The 25,539-nt window shown below is 38.7% G+C and overlaps 1 protein-coding gene across 1 annotated transcript in view; it reads right to left on the reverse strand.

Annotated features, from left to right (window-relative positions):
• Window positions 1-25,539, reverse strand: part of LOC122926354 (mucin-2-like) — a 101,649-nt gene that overhangs the window by 62,090 nt on the left and 14,020 nt on the right. Inside the window, exons 8-30 of the mRNA XM_044277729.1 lie at window positions 25,161-25,278; window positions 24,790-24,928; window positions 24,591-24,701; window positions 24,404-24,473; window positions 24,114-24,251; window positions 22,259-22,423; window positions 21,655-21,749; window positions 21,431-21,557; window positions 19,883-20,138; window positions 19,146-19,192; window positions 18,852-18,952; window positions 18,617-18,768; window positions 16,943-17,081; window positions 14,586-14,696; window positions 13,801-13,980; window positions 12,089-12,328; window positions 10,829-10,985; window positions 10,292-10,423; window positions 8,321-8,468; window positions 7,834-7,880; window positions 4,933-5,130; window positions 3,357-3,395; window positions 1,791-2,342 (exon numbers count right to left, since the gene is read on the reverse strand). Of these exons, the coding sequence (XP_044133664.1) occupies window positions 1,791-2,342; window positions 3,357-3,395; window positions 4,933-5,130; window positions 7,834-7,880; window positions 8,321-8,468; window positions 10,292-10,423; window positions 10,829-10,985; window positions 12,089-12,328; window positions 13,801-13,980; window positions 14,586-14,696; window positions 16,943-17,081; window positions 18,617-18,768; window positions 18,852-18,952; window positions 19,146-19,192; window positions 19,883-20,138; window positions 21,431-21,557; window positions 21,655-21,749; window positions 22,259-22,423; window positions 24,114-24,251; window positions 24,404-24,473; window positions 24,591-24,701; window positions 24,790-24,928; window positions 25,161-25,278 (3,462 nt within the window). The remainder of the gene's footprint in view (window positions 1-1,790; window positions 2,343-3,356; window positions 3,396-4,932; window positions 5,131-7,833; window positions 7,881-8,320; window positions 8,469-10,291; window positions 10,424-10,828; window positions 10,986-12,088; window positions 12,329-13,800; window positions 13,981-14,585; window positions 14,697-16,942; window positions 17,082-18,616; window positions 18,769-18,851; window positions 18,953-19,145; window positions 19,193-19,882; window positions 20,139-21,430; window positions 21,558-21,654; window positions 21,750-22,258; window positions 22,424-24,113; window positions 24,252-24,403; window positions 24,474-24,590; window positions 24,702-24,789; window positions 24,929-25,160; window positions 25,279-25,539) is intronic.

Genomic DNA, 25,539 nt, shown 5'->3' on the forward strand with positions numbered 1-25,539 from the left:
TGGGGAAGATAAAGGCAATATAAGCAGAACAGAGCACTTGGGGAAGGCTGGAATGGATACTCACATTGTCCCCAGCAAAGCAGAAGTTAATTTGTGAGAAACTCTAAAACTTAGTTACCCTTTAAATAGATTGATTTTATGGTGGATTTTGAAGTCAATGTGGAAAATCTGCAGAAAAGGCTTTGACTGATAGAAGTTTGTCAGCCATTGGCTACTTCATATACCAATCTTTTTTTGATTGCTTTATTTCTTATGCAGGACCTTCTTTTAACATTAGGCATAATTGGCCAGCTAACTCACATATTATACCATGTATATATTACTTATTGCACCAAGTTCATTGAATGAAGCTTCTATATAACCTCTTCTCTAGTGATGTCATGAACATAACATTTTCCGTTCGCGAACGGCCAACGCGAATTTCCGCAAATGTTCGCGAACCGCAATAGACATCAATAGGAAGGCGAATTTGAAAACCCACAGGTACTCTTTGTGGCCACAATAGTGATGGAAAAGTTGTTTCAAGGGGACTAAAACCTGGACTGTGGCATGCCGGAGGGGGACCCATGGCAAAACTCCCATGGAAAATTACGTAGTTGACGCAGAGTGTGGTAAGTTGAAATCGCAATGCGATTTATAGAACTTAAATTAATCGCATTGCGATTTCAACTTTCTCAAATCCGACAGTACATTCTAGCATGGGGCCGTTCCCATGGTGATAGGGACGCTCCATGAGCACGGAGGTCAGCATAAGTTCTGTTGAAATCGCAATGCGATTTATAGAACTTGAATTAATCGCATTGCGATTTCAACTTAGAGCTTCTGCCGACTTCCGTGCTCATGGAGCGTCCCCATCACCATGGGAACGGCTCCATGCTAGAATGTACTGTCGGATTTGAGAAATTTGTAATCGCAATGCGATTAATGCAGGTTATATTAATCGCATTGCGAATTCAACTTAGAGTTGCTGGGTTCCTAATGTTTTTTTTTTTTGCTAGAATATAATGAAGATTGAGAATATAGCGCTATATTCGTTATATTCGTCAATTCTAGCAATACAACCATTAGGAACTTAGCTTGCATTCGCTAGCTTGAATTCACAATGCGATTAATATCACCTGCATTATTCGCATTGCGATTACAACTTAGATCTGAGTTCCTAATGGTTGTATTGCTAGAATTGACAACGAATATAACACTATATTCTCAATCTTCGTTATATTCTATCAATATAACCATTAGGAACCCAGGTCTAAGTTGTAATCGCAATGCGATTAATATAACCTGTATTAATCGCATTGCGATTACAATTTTGTGACACTGCAGCTTCAGAATTAATCTAAGATGGATGTTGTCCTTGCTTTTTGATAGGCGGTGGGAGGGTCTGGGAGGGAGGGTCTGCTGCTGATTGGCTGGAATATGTCTGCTGACTGTGAGGTACAGGGTCAAAGTTTGCTCAATGATGACGTATAGGAGGCGGACCAAACATCGCATATGTTCGCCCGCGGCGGCGAACGCGAACAAGCTATGTTTGCTGGGAACTATTCGCCGGCGAATAGTTCGGGACATCTCTACTCTTCTCACTACTTGGTATAAATATAATGTATATTGTTGAACAAGTATTTAATGCACATACATATGTTATATATTATAAAGTCTCCTTTTAATGCATTACTTGTCATTCCCTTTGCTTTTTCCCTATGTTGACTGTGACTGTACATTATTTTACCATTTGAATCAAGAGCTTTTATATTTTTGAATTATATAAATATTTTGTCAATATTTCTCACCTGAAGTTGTTGTTCCTATTGTAGTAGTAACTGTTGTTGTCGTAGGTGACGTTGTTGGTGGAGTTGTCGTAGGTGACGTTGTTGTTGGTGGAGTTGTCGTTGGTGAAGTTGTTGATGGCGGAGTTGTCGTTGGTGAAGTTGTTGGTGGAGTTGTCGTTGGTGAAGTTGTCGTTGTAGTAGTAGTGGTAGTGGATGTTGTGGTAGTGGGTGTTGTGGTAGCTGGCGTTGTTGAATGAACACAATCAACTCTGCAACAGTATACGCTGATCTCATAATTGAAGCACTTTTGCCAAAGGCTGCTCCCTGTGCTCTGCTCACTGTTCCTACAAATGAGTCCATATGATACATTGCAATATACAACCTGATTCAATTCATCTAAGCTGACATCGGGCGCATTTGCTGCTCTGCATTGAATTTGCTCTGGGACGTCACAGAAATTGTGATGCTTTCTTATCTCATCATATGTTTCATAATCACCGCTACCAACATCATTTTCTGGCTTGCTGACATCAAACCATTTGGTCCAAAGGCAAACTTCTTGAAGAACACAAGCTGTGAAAAAGAGGGGTAAGCAAATGATATACGATATGTACAATCATTTAAAAAAAATATTTGGTGAGGTAGATCTATACCTGCCAATAACATCATAGGAAATGGATGACAACAAGTTAAGTAGTTACTGGGTTGAAAAAAGATATAAGCCCTTCAACTTCAACCTTTCATACTGGTAAAAAACTGATTCCTTCAGAGAAAGACCAATAACTCCACTAAATAACAAAGGCCAAAGTGCCATAAAATTCCATCCTGACTTCTACTGGTAAGTGGTGGTGTTCCAACCTCCAGAACCATTACAATCAACAGAATGATGGAGCAGCAGAGTTCTTTGGGCTGAGCGAGTAACCAAGGAGTGGCCAGGGTGCTCGCAGTCCTGTTTGACTACAGAAGTGTATAGACATTTCTGTTTACTAGTTTATTTCATGACATTAAAAGAGTCTTTAATGTAGAAAATGTACACAAAAAAATCCCAGCACCTCCCTTTCATCTCATCCTTTCCCTTTGTCCTACTTTGTGTTATATTACAGTCAAAACTGAAAAAGATATCTCTAGCATATGCCATCAATGTCAGATAATTGAGGATCTAACCTCTGGGACCTGCTTCTATCTCCAGAAAAGGCACTCCAAAGTGAAGGAAGAGCAGCCAACCATGCGCGACCAGCCTCCGTTTAGCGCTACGAAAGTTCCAAAAATAGCTAAGCGCTGGCTCTGCTATTTCTGGAAGGCCCATAGCGGTAAGTTGACAGGTAGCCATACATGTACGGTGTGCTCTCCATTCACAGTTATGGGACTTCTGAAATTAGCTGAGCGCGCTTTCTCAGCTATTTTTAAAACTTCACTAGCGGTAAATGAAGATCATGCCACTCATAAACGGTGTGCTCTCCTTCACTTCAGGGGCCCTGTTCTTGAGATAGGAGCGGTGGGACCTGCACCCATCTGACATTGATGGCATTTGCTAGACATAAGTCATCACGGTCGGAGATTGGAATAACAGCAGTAATAGGTACTTACTTGTAGATGGAGGGCTTGTTGTTGTCACAGGAGTTGTGACTGAAAATATAAATATTGGTGTTATTTTCTCTTTAAATTTTGTGCTGGTGAAAAGTTCGGATCATACAAAATATGATATCAAGGATATGTTAAAAAGCATAAAACATTAACGCATATGGCTTTGAAAAGGCTTTGTAGTAAAGAAATAGATGTAAAATGTGCCTACGTCCCCAAACTCTTATGGCTAATGTTATACTTGGTCTTAAAGGAGTTGTCCCCTCAAAAATATTCTACAGTTTTCAAACCAGCACCTGGATCTGAATAGTGATGAGCGGCAGGGGTCATATTCTAATTTGCGATATTTCGCGAATACTTTTTAGAATATTCGAATATTCGAAAATTCACGTTTTTTTACTCGGAAAATCGGCAAGGTAATGATTTTTCGTAATTCGAATTTTCGGATTCGAAATTTTATTGCGAATTTTTCAACTTACAACTATTAGACAAAGAAGATTATAGCACTATATTAGCTAAATTGCTCTATATTCGACTTTTTTTCGAATATTCGCTATATTGCTATAACTTAGTTTTTTCGAATATTCGTAATATTCTAAAACAAGAATATATAGCAATATAGCGAATATTCGAAAAAAACTAATATAGAGCAATTTAGCTAATATAGTGCTATAATCTGTTTTTTTATAGTTGGAATTTTCTTCCAATCTGAACTTCAGATGAGAAAAAAATTACAACTGTTAGACAAAGAAGGTTATAGCACTATATTAGCTAAATTGCTCTATATTCATTTTTTTTCCGAATATTCGCTATATTGCTATAACTTCGTTTTTTGGAATATTCGTATTATTCTAAAACAAGAATATATAGCAATATAGCGAATATTCGAAAAATTAATATAGAGCAAAATTCGCAAACACTACTACTCCTGAAGTCAAGTATATTGCAGCCTTCTTATTGGCTCACAAGCTAGAAGCAGGGAGGGATCATGTGTGCTGATAAAAAAAAAAAAAGGAAAAAAAAATGTGAATATTTGAAATTACGAATACATATAACTATATTCGAAATATTCGTGAATTTTCGAAGTACCTATATTCGCGATAAAAAATCGAAATTCGAATATTCGTGATCAACACTAGATCTGAATACATTTGTAATTGTTTTGTAATAAAAAATGTATCATAGCCACTGAGTTATTCAATAAAATGTATCGGTATATCGCCACCTGCTGTTCGCGCTTTTAAAAATGTCTCTGCCCTGCTCAGTGAGATGGAAGCACGTACTCAGTTCCATTCTTCTACTGGTACTAGCTACAATAGAAGGGCCACACCCTCTATGCCCCTGAGATAGGACATGACCCTGGGTTTGAAATCAATCTAGTAGAACGATTGGAACAATGAATGGGGAGATCTCCGTATCCATGTGAGGTACAGGGCTGGTTCTAGCTTTGTTAGAAAGAGACTGTCATGTACTATATCGTGTATGATCTTCATTTTTTACGTTAATCATGTGATAACCCCTTTAACAGTGGAGTTATTTTGTGACAGTTTTGTTATAACAGACAGCTAAATAGAAGTAGTACCTGTTGTGGTGGATACAGTAGGAGTAGTAGTAACAGTAGTAATTGATGTGGTAGTAGGTACTGTAGTAGTACAGACTGTAACATATACTGTAACGTTCCCATTTTCACATCGTCTTTCAATGCAAACTCCAGACTGTTCTTCTGCAGATATGATTTCACCTTCTTCATATCTTGTCCCATTGATCATACAGAAACATGCTACAACCGAAGTGTTCAAAGTGAGTTACTGAAAACTGTACCAGGAAATTGCACTTTACTACATTGTAATGGAGTAGTATCACATGGAAGAAGACATCACAGTTGGTGACTTCATGCAAAGTAACATATCGGCTGTACTTTTATGTTATGTACTTTCACGTCTAACAGTATTTCCTTAATTGCCATTAGTAGCCCCAAAATAAAGTAATTATAAGTCATAATACCTCACATTTACATTGCAGCTTAAAGGGGTTCTCCAGAAGTTTTTTTAATGATGACCTCTCCTTTGTATAGATCATCAATATCTGATTGGTGGGGGTCTGACACCCAGGACCCCCACCAATCAGTTGTTTGAGAAAGCATTGTTGCTAGCAGTAGCGCCACGGCCTTCTCTTGTACATTGTATAGCGGCTGTGTTTGGTATTATGCCCAGCCCCATTCCCTTCAATAGGGCTGAGCTGTGCCTAGGCCATGTAACCAATAAAGGAAAATCCCCACAAATCAGATACTGATATTGACCTATTTAGAGGATAGGTCATCAGTAAAAAAAAAAAAATCCCAGAAAATCCCTTTAACCCAATCATTATAGCCTTCGGGGGGCTATTTCGTTAGAATGCCATGCCCCCCAACAATACCCTGAGGTTTTTGCAAAAACAGGGAACTGACAACATTATGTATTACCATATGTTTTTATACAGCCCCTTCTTATTAAAGTGTACCTACACTTTAAACTAACCTTTATTAGATCCTTTTCTAAATGTGCTAAAAATAATTTTTAGAATATAATTTTTCATATATATATATATATATATATTTTTTTTTTTTTTACTTTCCATGCAAAATAGACAGCTAAAGTTCAGGTGCCTATTTCACTTTAAAATCCATAGTCATGTACAGCTCTACTGGAGTACAGATTCCCCTAAGGCTGAGTTCACACTGGCGAGATTTCCATGTGGGTGCAATGCGGGAGGTGAACGCATTGCACCCGCACTGAATCTGGACCTATTCATTTCTTTGGGGCTGTGCACATGAGCGGCGATTTTCACACATCACTTATGTGTTGCGTGAAAATCGCAGCATACTCTATATTGTGCGTTTATCACGCCCCATAGAAGTGAATAGGGCTGAGTAAAAATCGCAAGCATCCGCAATCAAGTGCGGATGCGGTGCAATTTTCACGTATAGTTGCTAAGATGACAGTCTATTCACTGTATTATTTTCCCTTATAACATGGTTATAAGGGAAAATAATAGCATTCTTTAATACAGAATGCTTAGTAGGTGGTCAATTGAGGGTTAAAAAAAAAATATTAACTCACTTTTTACTCTTGATCGCGTAGCTGCCGGTCTCTTCTTACTTCTTTAATCATGAGCTGCCGGCTAAAGGACCTGTGGTGACGTCATATCACATGGTCCAATCACAGTGGTGATGGACCATGTGATTGGACCATGTGATCTGACGTCACCACAGGTCCTTTAGCCAGCAGCTCATGATTAAAGACGTAAGAAGAGACCGGCAGCTACACGATCAAGAGGAGAAGGTGAGTTCATTATTTTTAATTTTGTAACCCACAATTGACCACCTACTAAGCATTCTGTGTTAAAGAATGCTAATATTTTCCCTTATAACCATGTTATAAGGTAAAATAATAACATCTACACAACACTGAACCCAAACCTGAACTTCAGTTCGGGTCTGAGTACCACAGTCAGTTTTTTTATCACGCGCATGCAAAACGCATTGCACCCTCGCGTTAAAAACTGAACAACGGAACGCAATCACAGTCAAAACTAACTGCAATTGGGTACCTACTCGCGCGGGTTTGCCGAAACGCATCCGGACCTTATCCGGACACGCTTGTGTGAACTCAGCCTAAGGCCGCACTGAGTGCTGTACAGGCCAAAGCATTGTTGCTCCTGCCTGTACCAGCGTTGCTCCATAAAGCCTGGCATACATGGGCTATGTAGGCTTTACCAGAGCAGGTACAAGCAGGAGAGCAATGTATTATGTGAGCTCCTGGCCTGAGCTCACCCGCTCCCTAATTGCCTGCACTGATGTGGTATGCCGCCTATTGGCAGAGCTGAGAGGATCAAGCGCACGTAAGAAGCTGCTCTCTGCTCGTGCCCCCTCTGCATGGAGTTTGTATGTTCTCCCTGTATTTGGGTGGGTTTCCTCCTGGTACTCGGGTTTCCTCCCACACTCCAAAGACATACTAATAGGAAACGTATGCCTTATTCTCATGTCAGTGTTTGGTCAGTGAATTCCATCAGTGATTGTGAGCCAAAACCAGGACTGGAGCCTACACAGAGATAAGGTCTAAGGGAAAGATCTGCATCTGTTCTGTGTTTAGAGCCGTGTCTGGTTGTGGCTCAAAATCACTGATCTGTGTGAATAAGACATTAAATTGTGAGCTCCACAGGAGACAGAAAGCAATGATAACATCTGTAAAGTTCTGTGGAATATGTCAGCGCTATATGAGTAAAATAAATAAAATAAATGTACATATAATATATAGTCTCATTATGTATCCACCTGATAAGTAGAGAGCTGGTTGTGCAGATCTATTTTGAGGGTCTGCTGTATATGTATGACTATGCCAGTAATTTCTAACTCCCTTTGAATTTCTTAAAATTCAATAGCACCCTCATGAAATAGAAATAAAAAATGCTAGAGCAAATATTACAATAATAATAGTGAATCTACCTGATGGATCGTAAAAACACTCGACCTTTGATTCAAAGGTGCAGACACTGAAACAGAAAATAAATATATTGTTACATAGTTGTCCTATCACTGATGACTTATCCTCAAGATAGCAGATTAGTGGGGGGTACCATACCCAACACCCCTACCAATCGGCTCTTTCAGCGTGGTACCGGCAGAAGCAGAAGGCTCCATACACTGAGGGGTTTCTGGCATTGGCATACTGCAGTTCAGCTCTATTTGAAAGGAAAATAAGCTGCAGTACCCCAGCACTGCCACGAAATAGTATATGGTGCTGTCTGCCTTCTGCTATATACACCGTATACCACCCAACAGCCCAGAACAGCTTATTGGTGGGTGTGCATTTCTCAGACCACCACTGATTTGATATTGATGACCTATCCAGATGATCGGTCATCAATAGCTGTAGCCCGAAGAACACCTTGGAGTAAAGGCCTGCCTACTTGCAGGCCGTAGTGATTCTTACCAAGAAGTACAAGGTTTAGTAGTAGGCACAGGATCACCCTTGTTATAGTGAGTATTGTTAATGTAACAGCCACAATCCTCCTTGGTTACGCATATTCTGTTTGACTCGTCAAATATAGGCCGGTCCTGTGGACAACTAGGGTAACAGCCTGAAAAACATGGATGGTAAAGAGGTTCAACATACAAATATAGAAATGATCATCAATAACATCAGTACAATCACAATTAAAATGACTCCTAAGTCAGGAGCTCAGAAATGTTTTGTAGGTCGGTATCTGCATTGGATGATTACTTGCTGTTTAGTTTCCTCAGATCTTGGCTGCTTTCAGAGCCTTCATCTGTGTCTACAGTTTAGCTACAGTGCCTAGACTGAGGTAGTCTGAGACTCACTCCATGTATGCTCATGTGTACAATCTCTAGAAACAATATTCACTTTTCATGGACATCCATAGCAATGCAAAGCAGTAAATATTCTTCTATGGAATACACTACAACAGTCCTTATACTGGGTGCCCTTTTAACTTAATGACTTGGAAGCACTTTATGTTTTAATCCAGTACTTGCAGTGATATCATGTTGTCCCCTATTACAATCCACTTCTCTGTTATGGGGATGCCATACAGGTAGTACTCTGGGTTTGTAATGTGACTTTAGCCTGAAGCAAAGCCTTCTGCACAGTTCTTACTGTATGGACACGCTTGCTTTCCACGCCTAGGTCTGTAGATACCTCTGTTTCTACTATTTTGCTGTCCAGGAAATATTACAGACTGTCTTTCTACTGCAGCATATGACCTGTCACTTTGCAGGCTCCAAAACCTTTCCTAACTGTCTCCTGAACTTTGGTTCCACCTCCCTCTTGCAGACACACAGCACATAGACACTCTAGCAGGATCTGTATGCTGGGGGAATGCAGCTGCTCTGGGTTTTACAATGAGAAAGGAGGTGTGTCTCAGACTATGTCAGACTCCCTCTGTGTAGTGTAGCTAAACAGTGGTCACCAATAACAGCTCTGTCCTAAAGGAACTAAGCTGAAAAAAGGAGCCATGAAAAATAACACCAAAAATACATCCCCTGTAGGTACATATAGTTTTGAGCTCCTGAATCCAGGGTCATTTCAAGTCAAATCTATCTCTAATACAACTAGTGTAGACATAATGATTATGGTATTACAAATATTTCCTTAAAGGGCTATTCCATTGAATGGCAATATTCACTGTTGACTTCAAGAGGAAGCAATGTTTTTGAAATTATGGGCTATTTATGTATGAAGCATATTAGAAAATTGCATAGTTTACATTGTATAATGAACAGGCTTTATTTGCTGAAATTGGAATACCCCTTTGCTATTTTACACAGAGATATAAATTGCATAGACTTAGGACCAGTGATTACTGAATTTCTTGAAATTCAATTCTACTTTAATTCTGCAGTCGGTCCGGTGATTTTATTCAGTTCTTAATAAATTTGGCCCAAATTGAAAATACGCCAATTGTCCTGAAAAGTTTTGTATAATGCTCTTGGGTCTACTGGGACTGTATCTAACTCATTTTGAACTCTTTAATGCCAAACCTGCATATGTAATCTTAAAGTTACAGCAACGTGTATAGCTATGGATAATGCATAGCTGCTGGTGGCAACAAACATCTGCACTTAATTTTGTTTAAAAAGATAGTCCCAAAATTTTTTAATTTTTGGTGGCAAATGCCTGCTGGTATGTATACACACATATTGCCTGGGTCATATGTTCCTCCTTCTTCATCTTAGCTATCTTCTGAGCTGAAAAATGGCTGATGCCAATTTGAGAAATTCACCAAAATTCAATTGCCAAAAATTCAGTTTTAGATTTGACCTGAATTTTGGAAAAATTCATGTTGAATTCGGTTTATTTAGAATTAATTTGCTTATCTCTACTTAGATCCTATATATTTTATTACTAAAACATTTCTCAAAATTGGCAGGATACAATGCTTACCTTCCAGATAAGTAATGGTGACATTTGTGTAGACGTTATTAATGGAACGACATGTCTGAATTTCGTGATTGCCGCATGGGTGATAATGCCATTCACATTCATCCTCAGGATTGTAATAGTCACAAAATATGGCTAAAGTGGAAGAAAAGAAAGTTTCCTGTAAATACTTTAGTTCTTCAAATCTCAAATGCTATTTTAAGTGGACAACACATACGTATGTACCATATGCATTTATTGTAATCGTGTGCTTTATATACAGGTGATCAAAAAATTTCATACAGAAACTCATATATAATGCTACCTCTGAAGCCAGACTATTGGAGGTAAACCTTCTACAGTACCATCTTAAGTATTGTATGGGGTGGAACATGCCACAGTTTTTTCATATGAAATGGGAGGCACAGTATGTGCTGTATTATGGGTCCAAACAAAACGAGATCTTACTTGCTATGGGCAAACTAGGACTCATCAACTTTCCACCAATACTACATATATACAATACATTGTCCCCAAAGTAATTGTTAATAAATTACTCACGGCATATGTCTGGTGTTCTCCAGTAGACACAGGCTTCTGCTTTGGTACACTCTTGAGCATAGGCAGCGACTGCGGTACAGAAGCATTCACAGTCTCCACCACTGTCACATGAGCAGGCATCATTTACACAGGCCTCATAAAATGGTATTGGATCAACCTTAAAGAAGTAGATACATTTTTGTGAATTTTTCAAAAATGTTTTCGAATTGCACTAATAAAAACATTAGCATTTAAAGTGATCAGAAACTCTCATCTAATGCAGGGCTTTTCAAACCTTTTCTTTCAGGGCCTCACCAGCCAAAACATTCCCCTGGGACTCAAAAGTGCTCTACCTTTGTACCAAAAGAGGGATTTAAAATGTTCAGTGTCAGCCACAGTGCCCTAATATAGTGTCATCCAATGTGTTCCCAGTACGAGCCACAAAGTCCATACTTAGTTATCTTCTTGATGCTCCTGCCTCTTCTTCCTCAAGAAGGGACTTAAAGGGAATGTGTCAGCAAATTGTTCTGCCATCTTGTCTGAGCTGTTCTTAACATAATTTAAAAAACATTTAAAGAATTGCTTTATGGCAGCCACAAGGACCATAGACACAACATACAGGAACTGACATCGTTGACTTCTATGGGAGAGTTTTCTAGGCATGCTCTGTGACCTGTGCAGAGGTCATTGTACAAGGAAACAATAGATAAGCTTTAAAATTAAACCTATTGTGAATGAAGGATCCTGTGTTATCTCTACACAGGGGTGCTATTTGTCATTCTAAACTTGCCTGTAATGATAAGGAGATAACTGCAGTAAAGTGATTTGTACAGAACAAGAAGTGCTCCCTTTTATTAGGCCTAGTGACCATTGTGAAAACGGCAGGATTTTATGGGTATTTTTTAAATATGGACATTGCTATTTGTCAATTAAAAATAACATGAACATTTCTTTAAAATGTGTTTAACATAAAACTGTGATTTAACAATAGGTCCTTTTCTTATGACACATCCCCTTTAACTTGTAGCTTGCATAGGAGAATGTCTACCTGGATCAAGTAATCTGTGATAGATCTCCATTGCCAGGACAGAAAATTGTGCCCTGGAAAGTAGATCTTTCCTGCTAACTCTGAGATGCTTAGGATGCATGATGCCCCTCATGATGAGTTAGGGGAGTGACTTCCAGTTTGAAAAGCCCTGCTCTATACTCATTGCATTATTGCAGAAGAAAACCTTGATGCAGACTTGAGAGTTTCCATACAGTCCAGTCTAATCTGATTACCTTGCTATGACAGACTTTGAATACTTGGCTTTTGATAAGTCCGCACTGTTTTTCTGACCAGGAGTGGCGATGTGGGTTTTGGCTACAGGGATTGATGATTTCGGTTGCCTCAGGACAGGAGGCATCCAACTTCCAGCTGTTTCCAAACTCCAGCACATCAGTGACTTGTAACATATGACTGGTTTTAAAGTCGTTTTGTGAGTTGTCATCGAAATTTCCACATAAGCCACAAAGTTTTCCCTAGACAAAAAAAAAGAGGTTGCAAGTTAGTGAAAAGTCAAAATATGCACAAGCTGTAAATTTGGTTATCAGGAAAGCGTATGGGTATATTTTCTTCTGTTTTCATTCTATCTTTGATTTTCAAATCCCCTGATATTCAGTTTACAACCTGCTTCTAGATTCAGACTTTTCTCATGTGGGTATGTCTCTTCCAATAATGCATACTGGATCTGTGTGTCCAGGATGTTTCTGCCTTCCCCCTGCAATTTGCCTTGTGTGTGTTTTCCTCCCCATCTACATCCTGTGTGAGCTGCCCTCCTTATATCCTCTCCCTTTTCCACACATCTACCATGTAGAGACCCTCATGCTGCTATCTCTATGGGCTCATGCACTTGAACGTATTTTTTTTCTGTTTGCTGAACCATTCACTTCAATGTTGCTTGAAAAAAACAGAAATGACTTTGTGTGCATTCCATGTCTGCATGTCCGCATGTCCTTTCTGCGAAAAAATTTAACATGTCCTATTCTTGTCTGTTTTGCAGACGAGGACAAGCATTGTTACAATGGATCCACCAAAATAATGGATGCAACACGGATGTCATACGGATGCCATCTGATTATTTCTTGCAGATCCGTTTTTTGCGTGTGCATGAGCCCTAACAGTGAGAGAAGAGAGGGAGAAAGCTGTCAAAGCAGAGTTCAGATTTCATGTAAGATTCAGCAGCATCAGTAGCTAGGTGAAAGATTTTCACACACACTGCAGAAGCAAAATGGTAGAATATTTTTAATGAAGGTTATATAGAAAGTCGCTTAATTTTGCATTCAAGAAGCTAATGGGCAATAAAAAATGAAATGCAAAAATGTCCATAGCCTTTAAGTCCTACTTGTCAAGTATATGTACAACGAAGGACAAAACGCATATTGGTTATACATACTCTTGATTCATTATTTGTGAACATCCACCGTTGAACACTATTTAATTTTTTAATTTAATAACATGAAACTTCTTTTCTAACATATTTGAAATGACTGGCTCTACAAGTAGCAATGTCTTAAAATGTATATAGCTCTCCCCGAAATATATATCACAAATAATAATTATATCAATATACGTATCACAATAGAAATCATAATAGAAATCATAGAACAATAATACAATACAATAAAACCTAACACAAATGTGATCTTGGTCTCGTAACAATTGCCTCAACTATAAGTCAATCAGATTTATCTGAATCTTTTCTAGCATATTTGGTCATAAATGCTGAGAGCTCTGCTTACTCCTATAATGAGCTCCAAATCCACTGCACTTAGAAATAATTTAATAATACATTTCTGACTGCTTCCTTGTGACAGCACCATGATTCTAATGAGAACCCCCCCCCCCCCCATTTTCCTTTAAGAATATCATTGTATAAGACAATTTGTTTGCTTTTTAAAATTCTTGAAACCTTGTGTTCTGTAGAACTGAGTATTGAACAAGATCAACTTACCTTGTATGCTGGTGACACCTTAATGAAAATAGTTGTTTTTCTATCCCAAATCAAAAGAATTCCGTTGCTTGCTTCAATGACCATGTAAATCCCCACTTCCCGGGTCAGGTATGTCACACGCTTCACACCTTCACCTGTTGTTTCCTCTATGTGCTTGTCTGCTAACTTCAGTACAGTTTTCTGAAAGTTGTCAGAATATAACCAAAGGGATACATTTTACTTTCTACTTGTACACAGTTTATGGCATTACACTATCATGTGGCTCTGACACTGACGTTTTCTGTCTAGATTGGTTAATTTGTCCTTATCAATAATCTCAGGATTACAAAAATATGGCTGCTTTCCGGTAGACACATATCCATAGGATGTGTCTGCCATTTCAGCATGCTCTGTGTAGTTAATAGAGCTGAGCTGCTATAGCATACCACAAACAACCTGTGGAGAGATATCAACTGTTTTTGGAAGAAAGTGGCCTTGTTTTTCTAAACCTGGACAAGCTGTGGCTTACCACCGCCATGTCTCCTTAGCTATAAAAAGGGTCAGGACTACTAGTACAAAGTAACAGTTCTTCAATGTTGAGCAGATATGTTCCGTAAAACCCATAAAGTAAAAAATACAAGTGTAGTAATGGTGAAATACAGCTGATCGGTGGGGATGCTAGGTTTAAGACCCTAACTGATCAGATATTGATGACCCATCCTGAGGAAAGGTCATCAATATACCGTAGGAGTCTCTTTAATAATATAATGTCACATTCATGAACAATCTGGATAGAAAATACATACTCCTAGGAAGACTTTTATAGACTTGGAACAAGTAACGCCGGTGGTGCCACATGGGATGTTCTCTATGATGATGCTGAAGTTGCCTGCAGAATGGTTAGGGCCACAGTAATCCTGCAATGACATAAGTTACATTATTGATGACAGTGTGATGGCAAACACTTCACATCAAAATATTTCTACCTTAAACAAATATTTTGAACTCAGTAACCCGCCACCCTCATCCCCAAAAACACACAGTTACTACAGAGAGAGAGAGTAGGGTCCCACCACTTGACATTAACTTTTTTGCCAATTCAGTATTCACTTACATGCCCTATATGGAGAGCAGAGTGGTATATAGATTTTAAGGCTTCATTCACACGTCAGAGTTTTGGTCAGTGATTTCCATCCAGCTATTTTAAAGATGTAGATATTGATACAGTAGTAATTCACCAAAGTCTTGCACAACTTCGGGCGAGAAGAACTTTGGCTCCATGGAGCCAATAAATTTTAATGCTATACAGAAACAGCATTAAAATCTAGGTATTTGAACAAATTGACTTTGGATCTATGATCCGAAGGTTGATTATCTGAAGCCTATTGCCTGAGACCATTTAAAATCTTGTACAAGCCCAGCAATATAGTAAAATAAAAAAAGTAATCTTATACTCATCCCTTCTCTCCGGCAGCATTTTGTGCAGTCCAACACTGCAGACAGTGATTGGCTGCAGTGGTCACATGTGATGTTCAGTTGTATGAAATGTTACTGCTCAGTGTTGGACTGGGATTGCTTGGCCCAGCAGAAGAAATTACTTTTGGGACCCAAACAGCTGTTTCAAAACTTCAACTCCTAGCATGCCCAGACTGCCTACAGATATCAGCCTACACCAGAGCATGGTGGAAATAGTAGCTGGAGAGCCACAGGTTGGCCATCCCTGCTCTATCAATCATCAATAATAAATAATAAATATTGTCTAATAGGTTTTAAAACAAAGAAACAGACCCCAGTAGCAAGTGACTAGCTCCAATGAGGCTCCAAATGGGATTTCTCTCATGGACCAATGGGGCCCAGTATTGCATCAGAGCCAGGGCCATCTGGAACATCCTCTGGTGCACCGGTCGGTCCACCTCTGTTACTGCTGCAGCCAATCCCCTTCCTTGGTGTTAGACCAATGATGACAGTGATTGACTGCAGTGGTCATGTGCCATATAATGACACGTCTCCGCTGCAGTTTGTAAACAAGTTGCGGCAGGAGGGCCAGGCCGGCGACACGGACAACACTAATTGATTTTTTTATTTTAGGCTATTGCAGGGCTTATCCAAGATCTTTGATTATCTCAGATATTCCTTTGGGATTTATATATAAAACGCCAGTTTCAATTAATTGTTCCCAAAGTGTTGTGATTAATTACATACATTTCTTTTATTTATATTTTTTTATTAATGGTTGACGTATCATTTTTTAGCCCTTATAGTTACAGATGACTGTTTTCATCCTTTGACAACAGCAGTTCAGATCTTGCATAACTTTAGTCTACTCTATTCTCTTATACATAACTACATGCACGCATATTTATGAGTTATGCTTTTATTTCCAGGAAAATAGGTATTAAGGGTACTTTCACACTTGCGTTGTGAAGATCCGGCAGGCAGTTCCGTTGGAACCGTCTAGCAAATGCATTGAAACACCAGATCTGTCTCTCCTGTTGTCATCCGGAAAAACGCATACGGTATTTTTTTGCATTTTTTAAAGGTCTGCGCATGCGCAGAACTGAAGACCAGTTCCGTCAATGCAGCATTTTTAATTCCGGATCTGGCACTAATAAATTTCAATAGAAATTAATGTCGGATCAGGGTTTCCGGCAAGTGTTCTGGAATTTTGGACTAAGAAAATACCGCAGCATGCTACAGTATTTTCTCTGGCCAAATACCGTAAGAGTGACTGAACTGAAGACATCCATTCCTGATGCATACTGAATGGATTGCTTTCTATTTAGAATGCATTAGGATTAAACTAATCATTTTTTTTTTCCAGTATTGAGCTCCTGTGACAGAACTCAATATTGGAAAAGAATAATGCTAGTGTGAAAGTACCCTCTCACCTATTTTAAATATCTATACTAAATACAACCCCACCTTCAGCTAGCAAGGCTCTCCATTCTAGGATTATGGTTGGAATTTTGAAGTATGACAAACACCTTATATCATGTTAAGGCATAAGAAAAGATCAGTGAATGAGAAATCTTAAAATGTCATATTTGCTAAGTGCAAAATAATATGTGAACAAATAGTAAAGAGACATGAGCAAATAGTAGAGAATGTATAGATAGCAGCAGATAGTTGCTATGTATAGTTACATGTGAATTGCTTTGCTTACCTGGGCAGCAACAAATTCACAGTTTCCATCGAAGTCATAAAATTTGTCGTCAAATGTGATATAATGACCATTTCCATAGATTATACATGTTCCATAGCAGATAGCATTAGTACACGTCCATCTTCCTCTCTGACATGAGCTAGAACAGTGAAAAAATCCAATTAGATTTTCTGATTATTTTTTTTTTGCTATATTAGGTATAATTCCATTAATAATCCATTAACCACAGTCTCAGTTTTAAGAATAAGGTGAAGCGTTTAGCCGATCCTCCTAGATCTGGATTTTCCAGTTCCCTGCAATTAGTTGTTATTTCCAGGGGCCACTTCTCTCCAGACATTTCTCTTGAAACTGAGTAACCATTCATGCCATGGACAGGTCAATTCCACCACTGTGGCAGCTGCTCTTACAAGGCACTCTCTCTTTCAGCTCATAGAGGTAGGATCCCATCAGGACACCACACTCTATAATGTCCGTTATGCCCTTGTAGGGTTGTCTTCATGAGAAAGCTATTTGCTTAAAGAGATCCTCTTGCTCCGAATAAAAAAATTCACATTAGATGGGGAACAGAGAGTACAGCAACCTGGTGCCCTCATTTTCATCTGTTGAACCATGGATCTGCCAATTCACCTGTCCCACCTCTACCACCTAAGATGACCACCACGCTTCTCAGACTACCAGATGCACAGTTCCTGCTGCTTTCAGATTGGCCAGTGCTGACCACGTAAGCAGTGCTGACCTATCCAAGAACAGTGTTTTAGACTACCAATGCACAGTGTACATTGCGTAGTCTGGGAAGTGGAGCCTTAGGTGGCAGAAGAGGCACTATCTTCAGATCCCCATAGAAAGGAATGGAGAGATCCAAGTATATACACCCACCTCTCCATTCATGTTAGTTGCAAATCAGGGCACCATTTTCAAGATAGGAGAATGTCCCAGGGGTGGGATTTGGAGCTACTGGACTTCTATGGCATATGTTGTGGATATGTCATAAACATCCAGTCAGGAGTACCCCTTTTAAGGCCCAAGGGAAGAAAGTTGGGTCTTTACTGCAAGTAAACGTGTAATAGTGGCAGATACGATTGATATTTTGTCTTCTAACAGAAGACAAATTGCCTATGTCTGTTTACCACACTGGTGGGGTTCTTACCAACACCTCTTAGGCTACTACTCTGAAAGGCTGGCCTACTTGTTCACCACTCGACAACAAATGACCTTGTTACAAGTGATTTAAATTGTCGCCTCACAACAGAGGATCATCAACCTATCATTGTTCCAACTAATCTCTTCCAGATCTTCTTCTTCCCTTCCTACGCCAGTTCTTCTTTTCTCACTTAATATTTTTGTATCATGTTAAAAAAAAAAAAGTTTTTTTGAAACTCCATAAGCAAAGCACTGGGACAGATTTCTATTTCAACTCTGAATCCCCTGAAAGTCATCAGTATATGTAGTTCATGGATAACATTGTTCATAGGAACAGTTAGGAAATATTAAATTACATACTAAAGTAAAATAAGAGATGAAGCTATTCAAACAAATGAATTCAAGAGAGAGAGAGCGGTATGCAAATGCTAAGAATTTCCAAACTGTCCAGTTTATCTATAATGAAACCCTTCGTATCACTTATAAATTTATATTTAAAGTTATATTAGTTTGTTCATTAAAACGCTATGTTACCATGTATTGCAGTCTACTTTCACTTTGGATCCATGGGGATAAATGTCTTCATTATGGACACAAGGACACCTGTCTTCAGGGACGCAGCCTCCAGCTCCATCATCTAGAAGTCCATTGGGGCAAACACATCCTGAGATGCACTCTGTCTGGAACTATATTAGAAAACAGTAATTGTACAGTCCCTGCTTTACTATAAAATATAATAATAGTAATAATAGAGAGAGACTCAACATACGTATTCAACTCCCAGAGTCTTGCAGCTTCTATGTACTGTAGATCGTGAAACCCCTGAGTAGGCCTTGTTACAGTCAAAGTAGACTTTTCCAGCAGGACAAGCTGTGAAGAGACATTGGACGAGTCTGTATTATACTATATATAAAGTATATCTATAATGTATTACTAACATTATTTGTATGAGAGTAGAAACAAACCAGGTTCTCGTTAAAGGCTCACAATAATCTCAACTTGTTATTAATTGCATTAACATTATAATATACATAAAAAAGAGAACAATGCAATATTTCCTTACTTTCATTGACTTGTGTGGTGCAGAGAAGTTTCCCATGATGGCAGGAGCTGGTTTAAAAAAAATAGTAGAATATGTTGTTAATAACTTCATGTTATTTTGTGCAAATACATTGACCTAAAATATATATTGAGTCATGCTTATACATTACTTGTAATTTAATCTATTGCAGTTTCTCTCTGAGAACCACAGAATAACCAGAGGAAAACTGATGCCTGAATAGATCCCATGGTTGTCTATGAGATAGTTTCTAATCTGTATCGCAGTTTTGACATTGATCGGATGCTTTATAGTGCCAGACCAAAAAACATAGCATGCAGTTTTTGCGCTATGGCTACGTGGACTGGTGCTCATGCATATACTGTACATCAATCATGTCCGGCACTGGCATGAAGCCATTGGTCAGAAACACCTGATATATGTACACCCAGCCTAAGGCTTCATGTAAATGGCCATAACCATATTTTGATCCACAAAAAAAAAGATTTGCAAGATATGGATACTTTCCATGTGTATATACACATTTTCCTCACTCCCATCAATAAAAAGGACTATTCTTGTCCACAATATGGACCACATTAGGACATATTCTATAATTTGAAGAGTGGCCACATGGATCCACAAAAAATACATGCGTGCATAGCCTCATAGAAATGAATTGATCAGTGGATCAGTGTTCTATCCACAAAAATATGGTCATGCGTACGGAGCTTTACTGTGTTGAGCAAGAATTCACTTACCAGCGCTCATCGTGCTTGTAGATAACATCTAATGGCTGAACATATGTGCCTTGGTAATAGCAGGAACATTTAGATACATCTACACAATGGTCCTTCTCATTCAAATACTGTCCGTCTGGACACCCACAGCCATCTACTGGTGTAAAGACAGTGTGACAAGACTTCTCGCCCTCTGCCAGGGATTGGCAGGTCGGTTGGCACGTAGTCAAGTTGTACAGATAAACTTGGGTAGAGGGACAAGAATGAATGTCCTTGTCTATAGAGAACAAAACATGAAACAAGATTTTAATGTTTTTGAATTTTTGACTTTGAATTTTCCCAAGAAATCAACTTAAAGAGAGTCTGACATTTCTGTTTTAGTAAATACTTGTCATAGATTAACAATGCTGAAACAGCTTTTCTCATAACTCTACGCTGTGCCATTCTTCTGCCTTTCCTCATGGATATTAAGAATTGGGTTACCAGTTTGGAAGGGTGTCCTTACATAGGTTGACATTGTCCAATTAGTACTAACAGTGCCAGACTGAGTAGGGACCACACCCAACTGGTACCACTTGCTTGTCAGTTTATTCATAAATTTGTAGGAGACATAAAAGGGAATAACACAATGCAGAGCTCAAGAGAAAGATGCTCCAGAATTGAGGAATACAATTTTTTTTAATTAAAATACATACAGTATGTCAGGAGAGATGGCAGGTCCACTTTACTTTAATTCTGGCTTATACTAAAGTCTTAAAGGGACACTGACAGCCCCAATTAGCATATTTAGGTATATATACGTGAGTACAGGTCTTATAAAGTCTATTAAAATGATCTAAGTATCCCCCTGTCCACCTTATAAGTACCAAAATATAAAGTTATATAACCTGCTTGTCCGGTCACCAATCTGCCCAAGGGGCGGCGTTTCATCACAAAATGCTAAGTGAATATTGATGAGCTGGGCGGCGCTTCAGAACGGCAGTTAGGAGCGGCTGGCTGGGCGCATTTTGTGATGAAACGCCGCCCCTTGGGCAGATTGGTGACCGGACAAGCAGGTTATATAACTTTATATTTTGGTACTTATAAGGTGGACAGGGGGATACTTAGATCATTTTAATAGACTTTATAAGACCTGTACTCACGTATATATACCTAAATATGCTAATTGGGGCTGTCAGTGTCCCTTTAAGTCAATTTATTATAGAAATATAAAGGATTAACAAAAATTGCATGAAATTATTTATAATTTTCCTCTACTGCAGGACACTGTATGAGTAAATACTACTGTTAAACAAATCTCTAAAATAATCTGTTTTTAAGGTCATTATGCTCCTATAGAGAATGTAGAAAGGGAAGGCCCCATTTCACCATGGTGTCATTATACTTCCTCGTGGGTGTCAACTTTTAAAATGCTCCCGCCCTATACATTCATTGACACATACCCAAACAAGGGTAGAATAAAAAGGCACAATGGCAGTGCTATTGTGAGCCAATATGAGAAAGGGGCCTCATTTTGGATCCCCTCTCCTCTAGCATTTCTATATCATTAGCCGATTAAGCTGTTCTTACCACAGATCCCTTTCTTCCATCCCCAGAGAATGATCCCTTTCGCTGCACAGGCTCTGACGTAGGAGGAGAGAGCTGCACACATACAGTGCTCACTGTCCTTACAGTTACATGAGTCATAGCGACATCTCTGTGGATGAAACATAAGATGAAATTATAGTATAGTATAGTATAGTATGGTATAGTACAAAGGTGCTTGAGATTGTACATGCAAAATTGCCACCAACCTTTACATATTCAGTAGGATCTATTGTGGAATGACACTTGGCAAAAGCAGACTCATCCCTTTCCAAGTTAGAGCACCAATATTCTGCGTAATTTTCTGAAAAATACAGGAATTTGGAAATTTAAATGCCATATTAGTGTAAGGAAAATCATATGTCGCTACAGAAAACCAAGAATCGGCACACTGCTCTTATAGGTAAGGAGACTTCAGTAGGTAAGTATAAGCTGTTTATTTAATTGGATGGGAATTAAACGTTTCAGGGCTGGATGGGCCCATCTATCAGATTCAAACCAAGAAAGTAATCTATATACACTGTAATCCTTGGAGATATGGCTATGTTAACAATATCTTCAATGCTTTCATTCATAAAAGCTGGATCAGCTTTAAATAGGCCTCTATGTATCCATTCCTGACAGACTATTACTACTATGATGGTCTTTCCTATGTTCACTACTGACTTGTATCTACAGTATAGTGTTGTCTTTTTTACTATGCTTTGTATCCCTGTCTTTATTATAGTAGATTTTTTTTAGTCAAACAACTTTATCTTTTAGATATAATTTTTATCAAGACATGTTTTGATGTGCAGTGAAATATAGTCTTACTGTTCTCAATGCTGAGGCTGCACGGATCCTCCAACCAGTCAGATATGTCATGGCAACTGGCCTGGGCCTTCCACGTGTTGACAAAGGCTGATGCTGTGGCTTCCACAAGACCTCCAGATGTTTTAAAGTCATCTCCTTCCTTAGAGTTAAAGTCTCCACAAAGACCTAAACAAGACAATGAATTGTTATGACCATTTGGAATATTGTTAATAAAAAATATAGTGAAACTGGAAAATAAATGGGCCACATTCCACCAGTTCTTTTATGATCCAAAAATGAAGAACACATGGTGCTGCTGCAAAACTCTCTTCAACCCAGATGTGTAAGTTTCCATCCAGATGGAGACTCAATTACTTTGATATCAGTGGTGCTCAGTGTTGCAGAGAAAGTCTCTAGATTACAACATGCAGTAGAAGACTGATTTGGCACTCACCCATCCAAAGTGGCATTTATTCACACATCATGGTACATAGGAGGTGGACAGGAAAGTCGTTTTCTGTCCACATCCCATGTACCATGGCATCTGAATAAACTCCATTTTCGATGGGTGAGTGCCTCGTCCTTTTACTTTTACTGTAAGTTCTTATATTATACCATGTCTACTTGATACTTTGGAGATCCAAATTAAAAGAGACGGCTAGAACTATTTAAAAAAAAATTATTGGGATTTTTTCCCCTCAAGGTATTCTATATGGTAAAAGAGGTTTCCAGCTTTTCAGAAGCTAGAAGTTGGAGTTGGAACTACACTGCTCTGTCCACTGTATGGTGCTTGGAGTTGGTTACTGCAGCACTGCTCCCAAGCACTTCACTTTGCTGCAGTAACCAGCTTCCATCAGTGGGGTGTTGGTGATCAGGCAGTCATGGCCTATTCTAAGGACAATGCCACCATTTGTAAAAATCTGGACAGCACTGAGAGAGTTGGAGGCTATACGGAGAGCTTTGATGGAATTTTTTACAAACTGTGAAGTTTTTTGGTTAAAATTATTTTTTGTGATTGGGTTTTGTTGAAATGTTAACAGTTTATTCTCATACAATGTATTCTGATACACTGCAGGCTGCTTTTTCCGGTTCTATGCTAAATCCATCAAATGAGCTCTCTGGTGGCCCTCTCTCTGCTCTCCTAAATGTTCATAAAGCTGAAACCTTTTTGAAGTATGGTTATTTTATTTGGTTGTAAAAATGTCAGCTTATAATCATGTTCAGGAGAGCTGGGACCTAGACCCTTGACTACAGTCCGAGCCATCAAAGGACTTGTCTGATGGATTCACTGAATAGGACTGAGCAGCCTGCAATGTATGAGAGTACATGCAGGCTGCAGAAGACAAACAATGGAACATTTTTAATAAGACTCAATTATAAAAATTGCTTTTAGAAAAAATACAAGCAGTTCATTAAAAAAAACACACCCCAAAGGTGTTCATAACTTTTATGATAGTTGTCACAAAACAAGTTATTTCACATTGTGCTTCTATATAGTTGCATCTTTAGAAAACCCAATAGACAACAAGTTCTAAATTTGTGATGCGATAGCATGATAGAGGTATTATATATGATTTAGTTCTTACCAGCTTGCCCTTTTTGCAAGTTATTCATATTGCTAAATACAAATATGAAGCAGAGTGTTTATAACCTTTAGAATTTATCATATTTCTGCATGCACTTTTTTATTAAAGGGGTCAAATGTATGTTCTATCATGGTCATTTCTGTGGGATTCCATTTGGTGCAAAATGAATCACTTCAAACGCATTTGTTTGTCCTAGCTCAGTCAAGATAATTTTTCCCTAGATCCAAAATAAGCAGCATGCTTAAAAAACACCACGCAACAACCAAAAAATTGGTGTTGGTTTAACTGACCTTGCAGTTGTCCTTTGGCGAATTTCTCCATTGTAAGGTATAACTGCATTGTCGGAGACAGCTGAATCTGCATTTTGAGGCCATTTATAGCTTGAAGAATGATATAGTTTTCAAACGGCTGCAGGACTGAAAAACTGGCTGTGGAAAAACAGAGACATCCTGATAGTTACCTAGTGACCTAGAAATTGAGATCCCACCATCAAATCTCCTTCACCCATTCGGATCCATGGTTTTGTTTATTTTCTGAATATATAATTGCATACATTTTATATATATTTGTGATTTTTTACCTGTTAGATGAGGCAAGGTTATTTTAAGCTCATTGAATAGCACTGTGCCATCTGCTTTGATGATCACAACCTAGAGGAATTAAAATATAGATGAAAGGGCTTCTTAGATTAGATTAGTCTTAATTCTTTACTTTGTCATTTTCTTAAAAGCCATTACTATTACCAGTCTATTGGTAATCATACTTACATTGTTCTTGTTGTCTGTCAGGAATACAACAGATTTAAGACAGGTTTCTCTCTCGGAAGAACTACAGGGTGTCAATTCACCTAATATTACATGTGATTCATTTGAATTGCCCTGTAATGAGGAATAAACCATAAGAAAGTCAATTATATTTTCATAGATAGATAGATAGAAAAAAGAACTTAAAATAACTATTTCTTGCCTTAGATAACACATAGTAACAGTTCCCATGAAAAGTGTAGGCCTTCTTATCAAAAGTGGTGAAATGTGCTCCACCTTCAATGGCGCAAACTCCTGGGCAGGACCGATCTGTACAACTCCATTTTCCTGCTACACAGTGGCTAAAATGAATATAATATTGGGAAGATACATGAGAGACAGGGATTGGTAGATTGCTTGGAGACAGAACGTAGATATATAGGTCTGGCAGAGCCTACAAGCCTCTCCTTTGGCCAGGTTATAACAGGGCTAGAGCAGCTAAGCAGAATCTTTGCCCCGGTTGGAGGAAAGCATAGCTACTTGGTTAGAAAACCACTGAGATCATCTTAGAGACCCTCATATTCCTGTCCTTACCATTCATCGCAGTCGTTTTCCATGGTTTCTCCGGGCGCATATAAAGTATCTCGATGCTTGCAGTGACACTGGCTGACCGGTACACAGCCCCTGTTGGTATAATCATCCTGTACAGTGCCTGGAAAGAGTCAATAAATATATTTTATTATTCTATAAAATGTCATTTTAATCTTTCATAAATGTATATATGCGCAATATATGTACTATAGTCTATTCTCCTGTAAATTTGCCACCTATGAGACCACTAAAAAATGAATAGTTACAGAATCATTACTTGTCCAAATCTCCTCATATCTCACTCCTCCTGTAAATGTCAGAGACGGCCTGCAGCCACCACATACTGTCTATACATTGAACTTCATTAGAAGACAAGACCAGT

The sequence above is a fragment of the Bufo gargarizans genome, chromosome 2 (genome assembly GCF_014858855.1).
Source record: "Bufo gargarizans isolate SCDJY-AF-19 chromosome 2, ASM1485885v1, whole genome shotgun sequence".
NCBI classification, from domain to species: Eukaryota; Metazoa; Chordata; class Amphibia; order Anura; family Bufonidae; genus Bufo; species Bufo gargarizans.